The sequence below is a fragment of the Nerophis lumbriciformis genome, linkage group LG03 (genome assembly GCF_033978685.3).
Source record: "Nerophis lumbriciformis linkage group LG03, RoL_Nlum_v2.1, whole genome shotgun sequence".
NCBI classification, from domain to species: Eukaryota; Metazoa; Chordata; class Actinopteri; order Syngnathiformes; family Syngnathidae; genus Nerophis; species Nerophis lumbriciformis.
Window position 1 is genome coordinate 70,164,720 of NC_084550.2, and position 17,738 is coordinate 70,182,457.

Below are 17,738 nucleotides of genomic sequence, written 5' to 3' on the forward strand. Positions count from 1 at the left end.
ATATATATATATATATATATATATATATATATATATATATATATATACAGGTAAAAGCCAGTAAATTAGAATATTTTGAAAAACTTGATTTATTTCAGTAATTGCATTCAAAAGGTGTAACTTGTACATTATATTTATTCATTGCACACAGACTGATGCATTCAAATGTTTATTTCATTTAATTTTGATGATTTGAAGTGGCAACAAATGAAAATCCAAAATTCCGTGTGTCACAAAATTAGAATATTACTTAAGGCTAATACCAAAAAGGGATTTTTAGAAATGTTGGCCAACTGAAAAGTATGAAAATGAAAAATATGAGCATGTACAATACTCAATACTTGGTTGGAGCTCCTTTTGCCTCAATTACTGCGTTAATGCGGCGTGGCATGGAGTCGATGAGTTTCTGGCACTGCTCAGGTGTTATGAGAGCCCAGGTTGCTCTGATAGTGGCCTTCAACTCTTCTGCGTTTTTGGGTCTGGCATTCTGCATCTTCCTTTTCACAATACCCCACAGATTTTCTATGGGGCTAAGGTCAGGGGAGTTGGCGGGCCAATTTAGAACAGAAATAACATGGTCCGTAAACCAGGCACGGGTAGATTTTGCGCTGTGTGCAGGCGCCAAGTCCTGTTGGAACTTGAAATCTCCATCTCCATAGAGCAGGTCAGCAGCAGGAAGCATGAAGTGCTCTAAAACTTGCTGGTAGACGGCTGCGTTGACCCTGGATCTCAGGAAACAGAGTGGACCGACACCAGCAGATGACATGGCACCCCAAACCATCACTGATGGTGGAAACTTTACACTAGACTTCAGGCAAACCGATGGTTTGGGTTGGGTTGGTTTGGTTTGCATTTCCTTTGGAAATCGAGGTCCCAGAGTCTGGAGGAAGACAGGAGAGGCACAGGATCCACGTTGCCTGAAGTCTAGTGTAAAGTTTCCACCATCAGTGATGGTTTGGGGTGCCATGTCATCTGCTGGTGTCGGTCCACTCTGTTTCCTGAGATCCAGGGTCAACGCAGCCGTCTACCAGCAAGTTTTAGAGCACTTCATGCTTCCTGCTGCTGACCTGCTCTATGGAGATGGAGATTTCAAGTTCCAACAGGACTTGGCGCCTGCACACAGCGCAAAATCTACCCGTGCCTGGTTAGGGGTATTCTATTTGAACTAAGCTAAATTATCTGCCAATAGAACAAGAAAATGTGGCTTGTCAAGACTTTCCAAAACAAGTAGAATTAGCTAACCTCAATGAACCCAAAAATACCTTAAAATAAGTATATTCTCACTAATAACTGTACTACTATATGAGGACGTATTTTCTATTGTTTCATTGAAAATAAAACAGCAAAGTCCATTTGGCTGTCATCTGTTTTAATGTGAGACACAATTGTGTCAGTCTTTTTTTTTTTTCTTGCTTGAAGTAAGAAATTATTACTTTAAAAAAGTAGTTTTATACTTGTGAGTGTTGATGACACAGCTTTGCAACACTTGATATTCTAGTTTCAAGCATGTTTTACTCAATATAGGTCATAACATCTCAGCAACAAGCTGTAATATCTTACTGAGATCATTTAGGACCAAAACCCTTAAAACAAGTAAAACACTCTATCATAAAATCTGCTTAGTGAGAAGAATGATCTTATCAGACAGAAAATAAGCAAATATCACCCTTATTTGAGATATTTCATCTTACTTAGATTTCAGTTTTTGCAGTGTAGTCACCTGAAATGGTTTTCCAACAGTCTTGAAGGAGTTGCCAGAGGTGTTTAGCACTTGTTGGCCCCTTTCCCTGATTAGAGCAAAGGGTGGCTATTTTGAAGAAACTAGAATATAAAACATGTTTTCAGTTATTTCACCTTTTTTTGTTAAGTACATAACTCCACATGTGTTCATTCATTGTGTTCATGCCTTCAGTGACAATCAACAATGTAAATAGTCCTTAAACTAAAGAAAACGCATTGAATGAGAAGGTGTGTCCAAACTTTTGGCCCGTACTGGAAATGATTAATGCAATATTTTTTGTAAATAATCTAGGGATGTCCCGATCCGATATTTGGATCGGATCGGCCGCCGATATTCGCAAAAAAATGCGTATCGGCAAGGCATGGGAAAATGCCGATCCAGATCCAGTTTAAAAAAAAAAAACAGTCCATGTTTTCCAAAGCACCGATTTAAATAATACATTCCACTTTTCTGCTGTTCCCTAAATTCCGTTCCGCATTTTCCAGCACACCTTCAACACATCCACGTCTGTGGATTCTCACGCAGTTGCTTTTAGCTGCTGGCATTACACGACAGGCTCTTGTCACTCTTTCCTGTGTCTCCCTCTTACAGACAGCAAGCGCACCTTCTTACACACGTCACATACTGTCACGACATACGTCACATACTGTCACGTCATACGTCACATACGTATACACCCTTTCCCAGCAGAGAGCGAGGTAGCAGCATGGCTAACGTTAGCTGTGATGCTAGCGCAGCCGCTAAGGTGCGCGCCTGCTCAAGCGTCTTATGCTCACGGCAAATCTATGCCACGCACAAAATCAAATAAAAAAATAAGCGCATAACAATTTTCGACACACGGACACGACAGAGAAAACAGTTTTCGTCATCATTGTTCAAATATTGTAAGGTCTGTCGAGACGCTTATCTCCGTTCGGTGCCACACGTCCACACCATCAAAATGCCGAGGCAAAAATGTCCACATCAACACCGTATGAAAAAAATTGTGATTTTTTTTTAGTTGTGATTTCCTTCTCTGCATGAAAGTTTACAAGTAGCATATATTAATGCAGTATGAAGAAGAATGTTTTAATGTAGACATGCAAGCCTTGAAAGAACATTTTGAAAATCAAGACTACATTTCCTGCAAATGGGTGCATTTCTACCCTATATTTTAACTTTTGATTTATTCTCATATCAAACTCTTTTAGTTGTCTTTTTGACACTTACATCCGGCGCCCCCCTCCACACCCTGGATTATAAATAATGTAAATAATTCAATGTGATTATCTTGTGTGATGACTGTATTATGATGATAGTATATATCTGATAGTATATATCTGTATAATGAATCAATTTAAGTGGACCCCGACTTAAACAAGTTGAAAAACTTATTGGGGTGTTACCATTTAGTGGTCAATTGTACGGAATATGTACTTCACTGTGCAACCTACTAATAAAAGTCTCAATCAATCAATCAAAACACATAGAATCATCATACTGCTGTGATTATATGCATCAAGTGTTCATTCAAGGCTAAGGCAAAATATCGAGATATATATTGTGTATCGCAATATGGCCTTAAAATATCGCAATATTAAAAAAAGGCCATATCGCCCAGCCCTAGTTCAATGATGCCATTTCTGTTTGTCATGTATAATTTTGTCTATTTTGTGTTTATCCTTGAATAAACAGGTCAGTTTCTTGTTACCAACCATTGTGTATTATTCAAACTCCCCTAATTCAGCTGGCTAGTTGTTATCAAGAGTACCAAAACCCTTTTCAACATGATTCTGACAACTAAGTAGGCTAAATAACTTTAAACTTTAATACATGCTCGGATAGGCCAGTATCGGTCAGTATCGGTATCGGATCGGAAGTGCAAAAACAATATCGGTATCGGATCGGAAGTGCAAAAACCTGGATCGGGACATCCCTAAAATAATCACATGAGTTAACTGGTTATTTTTACTATCCCTAAAAAAACAGTCAAACTTTGTGTGTCCTGCGTCCTCCCAGGATTCGATGACTTCCACCTCTCCATTCACACCGACATGGCAACAGTTGCTAAGGCCATGGCCTGCCCAGAGTCAGGCCTGGAAGTGCGAGACCGGATGTGGCTCAAGATCACCATCGCAAACGCCTTTATTGGTACGACTGGAAGAGCAAGCCTCAGCCTTGACAAGCCATTAGGAAAAAAACAACAACCTTGAAATGTTTTATGTCTGTCGTCAGGTTCTGATGTGGTGGACTGGCTCTTCCACCACGTGGAAGGCTTCACAGATCGCAGAGAAGCCCGTAAATACGCCAGCAACTTGTTGAAGGCCGGCTACATCCGACACACGGTCAACAAGATCACCTTCTCTGAGCAGTGCTACTACGTATTTGGAGACCTGTGTGGCAGTGAGTGGAATGTTCAGCTCAGTGTAACGACGAGTACTTCAACTGTTAATGTTTATCCCCCCTTCCCTCAGATATGACCCACCTGTCTCTCCATGACCACGACGGTTCAAGTGGGGGCGCCTCAGATCAAGACACCCTCCCCCCTCTGCCTCACCCCGGGGCAGCTCCGTGGCCGATGCCCCTGCCCTACCAGTTCCCCATCCCTCACCCGTACGACCTGCCGCAGCCTTTCCCCGGTGGGCCGGCTGCTGGCAGTGCAGGAAGCCAGCACAGCGGTGAGTGACGACGCAGGCGACCTATGCTGAATGAGCACTGTGCAGGTGAAACTCCAAAAAAATGTGAATTCATCGTGCAAAGGTTTGTTCATTCCTGCAATTGGATTTACAAGGTGAAACTAATATACGACATACCTGCCAACTACTCTGGTTTTCCCGTAATTAGTACGGTTTTCATCAACCTATTCCGGGTTACGGTTGCAGTGATAAAAAATACGGTTTTTCATTAATTAAAAAAATATATTTAAAAAAAAGTTTTATTCACGAAATTGCGTAACAACAATGACAATCGACATTGCTTCCCGTAACTTCCTATCGAGCCATTCCGAATGCCATGTGCGAGGCTATTTATAGCACCGCTGCCAAGCACGAGGCACCAGTTGCCATTGTTTCCAAACGAGCGAACGATCATGGAATCAGCCGGAGAAAAATCGCAAACGAGTCTTAAACCGAAAAGAAAACTGCAGTCATTCCGTGAAGAATATTCAAAAGCCTATCCGGGAATAATTATCCGTTCCAAAAAGGGTGAAAACTACGCGAATTGCACCTTGTGCAGACAAGATTTTTCGATCGGACACGGAGGAATTAGCGATGTAAAAGACCACGTTGGGACAAAAAAACACAAGTCTAATGCCGTTGCTAGCGATACAAGTGGAAAACTTTCAACGTTTTTCGGATTTTAGCCACAAAAAGGTAATGACACCAATGTTATCTATTGGAATTGTTTAGTACTGTTATACTGTTAAAAGTGTTTATACTATTTATGCTTTCAAGTCCAAGTTGAAGAAATCTTGTTAAATGTTGACAGCATAACTACCAAAATACAGAAGTATGTCCTTATTTTTGCAGTGCTATTTCTGTTGAAAAGTTCAAATGATTACATTAGAGATGTGATGTGCCACTTTTCAAGTGTCTGATGGCTTAAATTAATTTTCATTAATTTTGAATTCTTTTGAAAGGCTTACAAAAAAACTACATTTGAATTGTAATTCCATGCTATTGACAGGACTATTAATTTTAATGAAGTTAGCTTACCATGTTTACAGTATGATAATTGTGATAGAAATGTGAATTTTAGGCACAGAATATTTTTTACAATTGAACAAGGCAGTAGATTATACAAGCTTGGACAGAAAGTTAATAATGACACCAATTGTTTTTTTAATGGAATTGTTTAGTACTCTTTTACCATTTGTTTACTGTAAAAAGTGTTTATACTTTCAATTAACAAATTGAAGTCTTGTGAAAGGTTGACAGGATAACTGGCATTAACTGTCAAAAATAATTTCAAACTATTGAAGTTTGCTTACAGAATAAACATGTCAATCAACCCATATGATTTTTGCTGTAATATTTTTGTTTTTAAAAGTCACTGTGACTGATAGAAAAGTGATGGTTTTAGCAACATTTTAACCTGTCTGAATGCTAATAATCATTTTGCGTCGGGGGGCGAACCTGAACCCCCCACCAGGACTTTGTCCTGGACCTACCGCTGGACCCTGGCTACTAGGTTTTTCTGATTTCAAAAGTTGGCAGGTATGGGCATGGAATCACGACAGATGCACACATTTTTACTACAACCCCCTGCACCTCCTCCATGATAACATCAAATAGCTGATGGATGTTAGACAACGTGCACTCCCTCCACCTTCCTTCAGCTTGAAAAAGAAAAAGTTTAAAATAAAGTTGTTTTTTTGCATAATATTGCGAAACAAAACGCCGGATAATGTCTCCTAAGATGTGCCATTTTGCACAGAGACATTAAGCTCAAAGACATGTTCTGCACCAGATTATACCTAAATCGCTCATTTGCATCTGCAGTCCCTGGTTACCTGAACTAAAAAATATACAATAACATGCAATATAATTATACTATAGGATGTAATTAAATTAAGAAAAGTCATTGACACATACTTATACATTACTACACCTCTCCTTTACCTTTTTTACAGTTTTAGCTACTTCTAAATCACTAATCCTGGCCTCCATGGCGACAAATAAAGTACGTTTCTTACAAGTAGCATTATCACTGGAGGAACATGAATTGCTAAACATGCTTCACTACTCACCACTAACAAGCTAGCCCTCCTGAATGTAAACAAACGCCATGGGTGGATCTACACCTAACATTCACTGTAATGATACCAAGTACAATAGCGTATATAGTCGATACTACTATGATTACATCGATGTTCTTTATCATCACAAAATCTTTTCTCCTTTTTTTTTAACATTCATATTATGTTTATAAAGTCAGGAAATATGTCCCTGGACACATGAGGACTTTGAATATGACCAATGTATGATCCTGTAACTACTTGGTGTAGATTCCTAATGAAGCCTTTAGCTTGACGCTCCTCTACTCTCTCATGGCTCCGCTTGCTTCGGCCACAACAACAAACTCCAGACGCTCCTCTTCGTTTTGTATCGTTTACTTGTCACTTAATTATTCAAAAACGTAAAACGATAACGATGTGGGAACAAATGAATGGCAAAATAAAGAGAGTTTGTTACAGTAGGTGTTAGAAAAAGCAAGACTAAGAAAAAGTAAGAGTGAGGTCAAAAAACTGTGTGGCTCAATTCCCCCCGCACCTGACTGCCATTACCCATAATGCACTCTGTCCAAAAACCAACCAACCACACAGATCCTTCCGCCATATATGCAATCAAACAGTTAAGTCATCAAATTTAGACAAATGTAATAATTACAAATAAAGTGTACCTTATAAATATTCTAAGCATGCAAATATATACATTTTCGTATTATGCAAATAAAGTAAATAGTCCCATTTTGGCTGAATAAACATAAAGCACCTTCCATAAAAACGTAAATTAACTTAAACAGCATTTAGGCTCCTACACTTGGTATCGGATCGATGCCTAAATGTGTGGTATCATCCAAAACTAATGTCAAGTATCAAAGAAGAGAAGAATAAGTGATTATTACATTTTAACAGAAGTGTAGATAGAACATGTTCAAACAGAAAATAAGCAGATATTAACAGTAAATGAACAAGTAGATTAATAATTAATTTTTACAGTTTGTCCCTCATAATGTGTACAAAATAATAGGTGTATAAATGACACCAATATGTTACTGCAGACTAATTAGGAGTCTTTGTTTGTTTACTTACTACTAAAAGACAAGTTGTCTAGTATGTACACTATTTTATTTAAGGACTAAATTGCAATAATAAACATATGTTTCATGTACCCTAAGATTTTTTGTTCAAATAAAGCCAATAGTGACATTTTTTGTGCTGCCCTTTATTTAGAAAAGTATCGAAATACATTTTATTACCTAATTGTGGGTAATGTAGAAAAATCCAAAGCCCTCTATTTTGCATTGAGAAAAACGTATGCTCTTTGAATCCAGAAATGTTTACAGTTACTATCTTCAAAGGCCTAAAACAACACAGTCTTCCTCTGTTAGGAGGGCACAAATATTTTGTCAAGCCAACAACCTCCAAAGAACCCGACCTGTATTTTATGTGCTGAGAAGTGGAAAGTCTGACAGCGTGGTTTGCAGGGGTTTGCTTAACAGCCCATGTGTACCGAGTGCGCCCGCACCTCGCACATGCCGTTACGCCGTTATCCCGCAGCACATGAAGTTCATACTGGGCTTATGTCTTCACGCTTAAAGATCCACCGCACTGCAAAAAGTCAGTGTTAAAAAACAAGGAAAATTAAAGCTGCAAGCAGCGTTGGTCGGGCCCGCGTATTTGGCAGGTGCTAGTCCTAAGTGTCCCAATACTTTTGTCTACTTTTAGTCTGAAGTGTCCCAAGACTTTTGTCTAGTGTACCTACCTTGTCTGCATTGTGTGGGCACGTTGGTGCTTCCTGCTTTTAAGCAGCCATCTTAAAAAAACAGCAGCGCAGCAGCATCAGCGCAGCGGGTCTTTGAAGGGTCATAAAATCAAAACCGGAGCAGTTAGAAAAAAAGCGCTTCTGTCATTGTAATCACAAGGGTTCAATCTCTCTCCTGTGTTAGTTTGAAGCCGAAACAACAAACGCGCTCAGAGGAGATAGATTTTGAAGAAAGGTGACCGTTTTTTACAAAAATTTTGTTTTGAAGGGGGAATAGCAAACTTCCTGTTGATTTTTGCTGGGGGTTGTCAATTTATGAAATGTAGGCCTAAGTGAGACCTACATAGAGGTTTTTGTTTCATGTCTCTCCGACCTTCCCAGTGGGAGTTACAGGCAGTTTTGTCATTTTTTTCTTCCGAGGAGCAGTTTTTTCTCCGTTGTATTCAAAAATTGTGGTAGAGCGCAATTTTGAGATTTAGGGTTAGGTTTTTTTATTAGATCGCAATTTCTGCTAGTCCTGATGTGTGCGTTCAGTTTGGTGAGTTTTGAAGCATGTTAAGGGGGTCAAATTACAGCTCAAAGAGGCAAAAGTGACTGTTTTTAGTACTTTTTTGTCTTGAAGGGGGAATTGCCAACTTCCTGTTGATTTTAGCCCGAGAATGTACTATTATGAAATGTACGTCTAAGTCAGACCTACATAGAGGTTTTTGTTTCATGTCTCTCCGACCTTCCTAGTGGGAGTTACAGGCAGTCTAGTTTTTTTTTTTCTAGAGCGCAATTTTGAGTTTTGTGGTTCGGTTTTTTTTTAAAAAGGCAATTTTCGCAGGTCCTGATGTGTGGGTCAAATATGGTGAGTTTTGAAGCATGTTAAGTGGGTCAAATTACAGTTTAATGTGGCGGCGGAAGAATAAAGAATAAAGAATAAAACCTTACAAATTCAATAGGTCCTTATGTCCCATTGCATAAGGACTCCCACAGGGAGTCCTTATGCAATGGGCCATGCGGGCCCTAATTAGCTAACCTCAATGGACTCAAAAATACGTTAAAATAAGTATATTCTCACTAATATCAAGTGCACTTTTCTTGGTAGAAAAAAGAGAACTTTTTGCTCAGTATGTTGAACATTTTTTTCATGCTTGAAATAAGAAATGATGACTTTAAAAAAGTAGTTTTATACTTGTGAGTGTTGACACAGCTTTGCAACACTTGATATTCTAGTTTCAAGCATGTTTTACTCAATATAGGCCAGTGGTTCTCAACCTTTTTTCAGTGATGTACCCCTTGTGAATTTTTTTTTAATTCAAGTACCCCCTAATCAAAACAAAAAATTTTTGGTTGGAAAAAACGACATAAAGAAGTAAATTACAGCACTATGTCATCAGTTTCTGATTTATTAAAGGCCTACTGAAATGCGATTTTCTTATTTAAAAGGGGATAGCAGGTCCATTCTATGTGTCATACTTGATCATTTCGCGATATTGCCATATTTTTGCTGAAAGGACTTAGTAGAGAACATCGACGATAAAGTTCGCAACTTTTGGTCGCTGATAAAAAAAATGTTGCCTGTACCGGAAGTAGCAGACGAGTAGCGTGATGTCACAGGTTGTGGAGCTCCTCACGTCTGCACATTGTTTACAATCATGGCCACCAGCAGCGAGAGCGATTCGGACCGAGAAAGCGACGATTCCCCCATTAATTTGAGCGAGGATGAAAGATTTGTGGATGAGGAAAGTGAGAGTGAAGGACTAGAGGGCAGATAGGGAAGATGCTGTGAGAGGCGGGTGGGACCTGATATTCAGCTGGGAATGACTAAAACAGTAAATAAACACAAGACATATATATACTCTATTAGCCACAACACAACCAGGCTTATATTTAATATGCCACAAATTAATCCCGCATAACAAACACCCCCCCCCCCCCCCCCCTCCCGTCCATATAACCCGCCAATACTACTCAAACACCTGCACAACACACTCAATCCCACAGCCCAAAGTACCGTTCACCTCCCCAAAGTTCATACAGCACATATATTTCCCCAAAGTCCCCAAAGTTACGTACGTGACATGCACATAGCGGCGCGCACGTACGGGCAAGCGATCAAATGTTTGGAAGTGTACTCACGGTACCGCGTCTGCGCATCCAACTCAAAGTCCTCCTGGTAAGAGTCTCTGTTGTCCCAGTTCTCCACAGGCCAATGGTAAAGCTTGACTGTCATCTTTCGGGAATGTAAACAATGAAACACCGGCCGTGTTATCCGGCACAACAGTCAGGGGGTGCATTCTACGGCGGGGGTGCGTTATCCGGCACAACACCTGCCGCAAAACACCGCTTCCCACCTACAGCTTTCTTCTTTGCTGTCTCCATTGTTCATTGAACAAATTGCAAAAGATTCACCAACACAGATGTCCAGAATACTGTGGAATTTTGCCATGAAAACAGACGACTTAATAGCTGGCCACCATGCTGTCCCAAAATGTCCTCTACAATCCGTGACGTCATCATACCGAGACGTTTTCAGCAGGAAATTGCACTTTAGTAAGCTAACTCGGCCGTATTGGCATGTGTTGCAATGTTAAGATTTCATCGTTGATATATAAACTATCAGACTGTGTGGTCGCTAGTAGTGGCTTTCAGTAGGCCTTTAAATTGTATAACAGTGCAAAATATTGCTCATTTGTAGTGGTCTTTCTTGAACTATTTGGAAAAAAAAAGATAGATTTTTATTTATATTTATAAAGGATTTTTGAATTCTTGCTATTTTTAGAAAATTAAAAAAAAATCTCACGTATATCCCTGTGCGTTATCGAATCAATTTTAAACTCCTTTTATTTGTTTTTAAATGTCTAAACAACCCCGCGCCAACCTATCTCTCCGACCTCCTTCAGCCTTACTGCCCCACCCGATCCTTAAGATCAGCCGATCAGCTGCTGTTGACGGTCCCTGACACAAGGCTGAAGCTTAGAGGTGACAGAGCTTTCGCCGCTGCTGCTCCCAAGCTCTGGAACGACCTACCCCTGAGTGTTAGACAAGCCTCCTCTCTTCCTGTTTTTAAATCTCTCTTAAAAACATACTTTTGTTCCATGGCTTTTAACACTGAGTGATATCCATCCTGCAATGGCACCCCATAATACACCTGCTGTGAACCTGTTTTTATGTTTTTAGGGCCCGCATGGCCCATTGCATAAGGACTCCCTGTGGGAGTCCTTATGCAATGGGACATAAGGACCTATTGAATTTGTAAGGTTTTATTCTTTATTATTATTATTCTTCCGCAACTTTGCACTGTAATTTGACCCCCTTAGCATGCTTCAAAACTCACCAAATTTTACACACACATCAGTAATAAATGGCAAAACTTTTTATCAAAAAACCAAACCCCAAAACTCAAAATTGCGCTCTAGCGCCCCCTAGGAAGAAAAAAAACTAGACTGCCTGTAACTCCCACAAGGAAGGTTGGAGAGACATGAAACAAAAACCTTTATGTAGGTCTGACTTAGACCTAGATTTCATAATAGTATATTCTTGGGCAAAAATCAACAGGAAGTTGGCAATTCCCCCTTCAAGACAAAAAAGTACTAAAAACAGTCACTTTTGCCTCTTTGAGCTGTAATTTGACCCCCTTAAAATGCTTCAAAACTCACCAAACTGAACACACACATCAGGACTGGCTAAAATTGTGATTTAATGAAAAAACCTAACCCCAAATCTCAAAATTGTGCTCTACCGCAATTTTTTAATAAAACGCAGAAAAAACTGCTCCTCGGAAGAAAAAAATGACAAAACTGCCTGGAACTCCCACTGGGAAAGTCAGAGAGACATGAAACAAAAACCTCTATGTAGGTCTCACTTGGACCTACTTTTCATAGATTGACAACCCTCAGCAAAAATCAACAGAAAGTTTGCAATTTCCCCTTCAAAACAACATTTTTTTTATAAACCGGTCACTTCTCTTCAATCATTATCCCCTCTGAGCGCGTTTGTCGTTTCGGCTTCAAACTAACACAGGAGAGAGATTGAACCCTTCCAAATAAAAGTTATCGAAATAATTTTTATAACTGCTCCGGTTTTGATTTTATGAGCCTTCAAAGAACCGCTGCGCTGATGCTGCTGCGCTGCTGTTTTCTCAAGATGGCTGCTTAAAAGCAGGAAGCACCAGCGTGCCCACACAATGCAGACAAGGTAGGTACACTAGACAAAAGTATTGGGACACTTCGGACTAAAAGTAGACAAAAGTATTGGGACACTTATGACTACCACTGGACAAAAGTATTGGGACATTTAGGCCGAAAACTGGACAAAAGTATTGGGATACTTGGGACTAAAACTTGACAAAAGTATTGGGACACTTGGGACTAAAACTTGACAAAAGTATTGGGACACTTAGGACTAGCACCTGCCAAATACGCGGGCCCGAACAATGCTGCTTGCAGCTTTAATTATTTATTTATTTTTTATCGTGTTTTGTTTGTGTTGTGTTGTGTTTGCTTGGTACTCGTATTATCGTTTAACCTGTTCATTGTACAGCACTTTGGCTACCCCTGTGGTACATTTTAAATGTGCTTTATAAATAAAGTTGATTTGATTTGATTTGACATACCTTCAAGTACCCCCAGGGGTACGCGTACCCCCATTTGAGAACCACTGGTATAGGCCATCCAATCTCAGCAACAAGCTGTAATATCTTACTGAGATCATTTAGGAGCAAAACCCTTAAAACAAGTAAAAGACTCTAACATAAAATCTGCTTAGTGAGAAGAATGATCTTATCAGACAGAAAATAAGCAAATATCACCCTTATTTGAGATATGTCATCTTACTTAGATTTCACTTTTTGCAGTGCGGGATCTTGTGTGCTTTAGTGCAGCTTTAAAGCGAAAGCTGGGTAAATAAAGTAGGTCAGTTGAGCGTGGCTTACTTTACTGTCTCCATGTTAGTCAATGATTTATGTGTGACTAATAACCATCGTCTGCTCTACAGAAAGCAGCGGCTCCAACTGCAGCAAGAACGAGGGACGGAAATCTGGCGGGAGCGGCAGCGAAGCGGAGGTCAGGAGCCAGCGGGCTCCCAGCGAGCGCTCGGTGGCGCCCCCCAGCGAGCGCAGCGTCCGCAGCTCCTCCAGCCACCGCAGTGCCAACCCCCACTCCTTAGTCTACGGGCCAGGCTTGGTCTACGGGCCGCCCGGCATGCCCCCGCATCTGTCCACAGCCGCCCCCGGCGCCCCGCCCGGCCGGGAGGTCGCCTCGGCCCCCCCCGAGCTCACCGCCTCGCGCCAGTCCCTGCGGATGGCCGTGGGCAACGCCGGCGAGTTCTTTGTTGACGTCATGTGATGAAGAGTAGCAAGAATGAAGATTCCAGCAGCCTCGATCCCTAAAAGCATGGACGCTTCTCTCCTTAGTCGCTGTGGCCATACTTTCTTCAGTGAAGAAAACTCTTCCCTCACTCAAGATGGAACCAAAGCGCCTCTGTCGGTTTCCGCCTCTCAGCGGGGAAGAGTTAGTGCTCGGACAAAGACCGAGCAGGGGAGGGAATGGTGGAAACAGACAGACGGGGGGGATGACTCAGCGCTTTTCTACGTGGATGTTTTTTGTGTCTCTTTCCCTGCAGCCGGTCTTCCTTATCCTGACATTCTTTGCCATGCGCCACCCGTCTACGGTCTTACCTCCAACATGAACACTAACCTTTTTTAAAAAAAAGTCCTTTTAAGAGAATTACAGACCTTCTTACTGTCCCAATGCATTCTTTTTTCTTTCCAATCATGTACGTGCTTCAACAGTCTTACCATGTCTTTCACACTACTCTTTTATCAAGGAAATGCCTTTTAATTTATAAATATAGTTTTATGACTTAACTTTACCACCAAGTGTTGCCTTGTGTGTGTCCTGGGCATGACGTTAAAGTGCATCCGGCAGTGGAGGCTCCCCTATGCGGTCTTGGGGCACTAGGAGGTTTACCCTTTTACTACTGTTCAATCCAATCCAATCCACTTTATTTATATAGCACATTTAAACAACAAAATGTTTCCAAAGTGCTGCACAACAATATTAAACACAATTAAAAACAATATAAAATAAATATGATTAAAAACAATTTCAAAAGGGTAAAACCAATTAAAACAGTAAATAGAAATGAAAATTTTAAAAACACAGAGGACCACACAACTCACGTAGTGTTAAAAGCCAGAGAATAAAAGTGGGTCTTAAGACGAGACTTAAAACACTCCACTGTGGGAGCAGTTGGAACATGGAGGGGCAGAGTGTTCCAGAGCTTAGGGCCGACCACAGAGAAGGCCCTGTCTCCCCTGGTTTTAAGTCTCGTCTTGGACACCACGAGCTGGAGCTGGCTCTCGGACCTCAGATTGTAAGTTTGGATGAGGTCCGAGATATACTGAGGTGCCAGTCCATGTAAAGCTTTAAAAACAAACAGCAAGGTTTTAAAATCAATTCTAAAATGAACAGGGAGCCAGTGCAAACTCTCAAGGATTGGGGTTATATGCTGGCGTCTCCTGGCCCCTGTTAAAAGTCCTGCTGCCGCATTCTGGACTAACTGCAACCGGGAGAGAGCTTTCTGGCTAATGCCAGCATAAAGTGCATTGCAGTAGTCCAGGCCACTTGAAATAAAAGCATGCATGACTTGTTCAAAAAGGTTAAAAGATCCATCCATCCATCTTCTTCCGCTTATCCGAGGTCGGGTCGCGGGGGAAGCAGCTTAAGCAGGGAAGCCCAGACTTCCCTCTCCCCAGCCACTTCGTCCAGCTCCTCCCGGGGGATCCCGAGGCGTTCCCAGGCCAGCCGGGAGAGATAGTCTTCCCAGCGTGTCCTGGGTCTTCCCTGTGGCCTCCTACCGGTCGGACGTGCCCGAAACACCTTCCTAGGGAGGCGTTCGGGTGGCATCCTGACCAGATGCCCGAACCACCTCATCTGGCTCCTCTCCATGTGGAGGAGCTTTACTTTGAGCTCCTCCCGGATGACAGAGCTTCTCACCCTATCTCTAAGGGAGAGCCCCGCCACCCGGCAGAGGAAACTCATTTCGGCCGCTTGTACCCGTGATCTTGTCCTTTCGGTCATAACCCAAAGCTCATGACCATAGGTGAGGATGGGAACGTAGATCGACCGGTAAATTGAGAGCTTTGCCTTCCGGCTTAGCTCCTTCTTCACCACAACGGATCGATGCAGCGTCCGCATTACTGAAGACGCCGCACCGATCCGCCTGTCGATCTCACGATCCACTCTTCCCTCACTCATGAACAAGACTCCGAGGTACTTGAACTCCTCCACTTGGGGCAAGATCTCCTCCCCAACCCGGAGATGGCACTCCACCCTTTTCCGGGCGAGAACCATGGACTCGGACTTGGAGGTGCTGATTCTCATCCCAGTCGCTTCACACTCAGCTGCGAACCGATCCAGCGAGAGCTGAAGATCCTGGCCAGATGAAGCCATCAGGACCACATCATCTGCAAAAAGCAGTGACCTAATCCTGCAGCCACCAAACCGGAACCCCTCAACGCCCTGACTGCGCCTAGAAATTCTGTCCATAAAAGTTATGAACAGAATGGGTGACAAAGGGCAGCCTTGGCGGAATCCAACCCTCACTGGAAACGTGTCCGACTTACTGCCGGCAATGCGGACCAAGCTCTGGCACTGATCATACAGGGAGCGGACTGCCACAATCAGACAGTCCGAAACCCCATTCTCTCTGAGCACTCCCCACAGGACTTCCCGGGGTACACGGTCGAATGCCTTCTCCAAGTCCACAAAGCACATGTAGACTGGTTGGGCAAACTCCCATGCACCCTCAAGGACCCTGCCGAGAGTATAGAGCCGGTCCACAGTTCCACGACCAGGACGAAAACCACACTGTTCCTCCTAAATCCGAGGTTCGACTATCCGGCGTAGCCTCCTCTCCAGTACACCTGAATAGACCTTACCGGGAAGGCTGAGGAGTGTGATCCCACGATAGTTAGAACACACCCTCCGGTTCCCCTTCTTAAAGAGAGGAACCACCACCCCGGTCTGCCAATCCAGAGGTACCGCCCCCGATGTCCACGCGATGTTGCAGAGTCTTGTCAACCAAGACAGCCCCACAACATCCAGAGCCTTAAGGAACTCCGAAAATGCAACAAACTCAGCAAAAAATGAACATGAAGGGTAAAAAAAAAACCCCCACCTACAATCTGATATATGTGATATATTACTAAGCTTTAGAACTTGGTTGTCAAAATCTCCTTCCGCGTCTTTCCCTGGAAACTCTGTGGAAACACTCCCCACCCACACTGCTTGGTGCCTCGTCTGAGCTGCTGTGACTTAGATGACCATAGTAACTTCTTAGATGACCATAGTAACTTCTTAGATGACCATAGTAACTTCTTAGATGACCATAGTAACTAATTAGATTATTATAGTAACTAATTAGATGACCATAGTAACTACTTAGATGACCATAGTAACTCATTAGATGACCATAGTAACTCATTAGATTATTATAGTAACTACTTAGATGACCATAGTAACTACTTAGATGACCATAGTAACTCATTAGATGACCATAGTAACTCATTAGATTATTATAGTAACTAATTAGATGACCATAGTAACTACTTAGATGACCATAGTAACTAATTAGATGATCATAGTAACTCATTAGATGACCATAGTAACTAATTAGATGACCATAGTAACTCATTAGATGACCATAGTAACTCATTAAATGACCATAGTAACTCATTAGATGACCATAGTAACTCATTAGATGACCATAGTAACTCATTAAATGACCATAGTAACTCATTAGATGACCATAGTAACTCATTAGATGACCCTAGTAACTCATTAGATGACCATAGTAACACATTAAATGACCATAGTAACTCATTAGATGACCATATTAACTCATTAGATGACCATAGTAACTCATTAAATGACCATAGTAACTCATTAGATGACCATAGTAACTCATTAGATGACCATAGTAACTCATTAGATGACCATAGTAACTCATTAAATGACCATAGTAACTCATTAGATGACCATAGTAACACATTAAATGACCATAGTAACTCATTAGATGACCATATTAACTCATTAGATGACCATAGTAACTCATTAGATGACCATAGTAACTCATTAAATGACCATAGTAACTCATTAGATGACCATAGTAACTCATTAGATGACCATAGTAACTCATTAGATGACCCTAGTAACTCATTAGATGACCATAGTAACACATTAAATGACCATAGTAACTCATTAGATGACCCTAGTAACTCATTAGATGACCATAGTAACTCATTAGATGACCATAGTAACTCATTAAATGACCATAGTAACTCATTAGATGACCATAGTAACTCATTAGATGACCCTAGTAACTCATTAGATGACCATAGTAACACATTAAATGACCATAGTAACTCATTAGATGACCATATTAACTCATTAGATGACCATAGTAACTCATTAGATGACCATAGTAACTAATTATATGACCATAGTAACTCATTAGATGACCATAGTAACTCATTATATGACCAT

At 41.4% G+C, this 17,738-nt stretch overlaps 1 protein-coding gene across 1 annotated transcript in view; it reads left to right on the forward strand.

Moving 5' to 3' along the window:
- LOC133589444 (segment polarity protein dishevelled homolog DVL-3-like) overlaps positions 1-14,061 on the forward strand; it is a 79,599-nt gene extending 65,538 nt beyond the window's left edge. Inside the window, exons 12-15 of the mRNA XM_061941913.2 lie at positions 3,740-3,871; positions 3,956-4,123; positions 4,195-4,398; positions 13,186-14,061. Coding sequence (XP_061797897.1) covers positions 3,740-3,871; positions 3,956-4,123; positions 4,195-4,398; positions 13,186-13,535 — 854 coding nt within the window. The 3' untranslated portion in view covers positions 13,536-14,061. The remainder of the gene's footprint in view (positions 1-3,739; positions 3,872-3,955; positions 4,124-4,194; positions 4,399-13,185) is intronic.
- Positions 14,062-17,738: the final 3,677 nt, after the last annotated feature.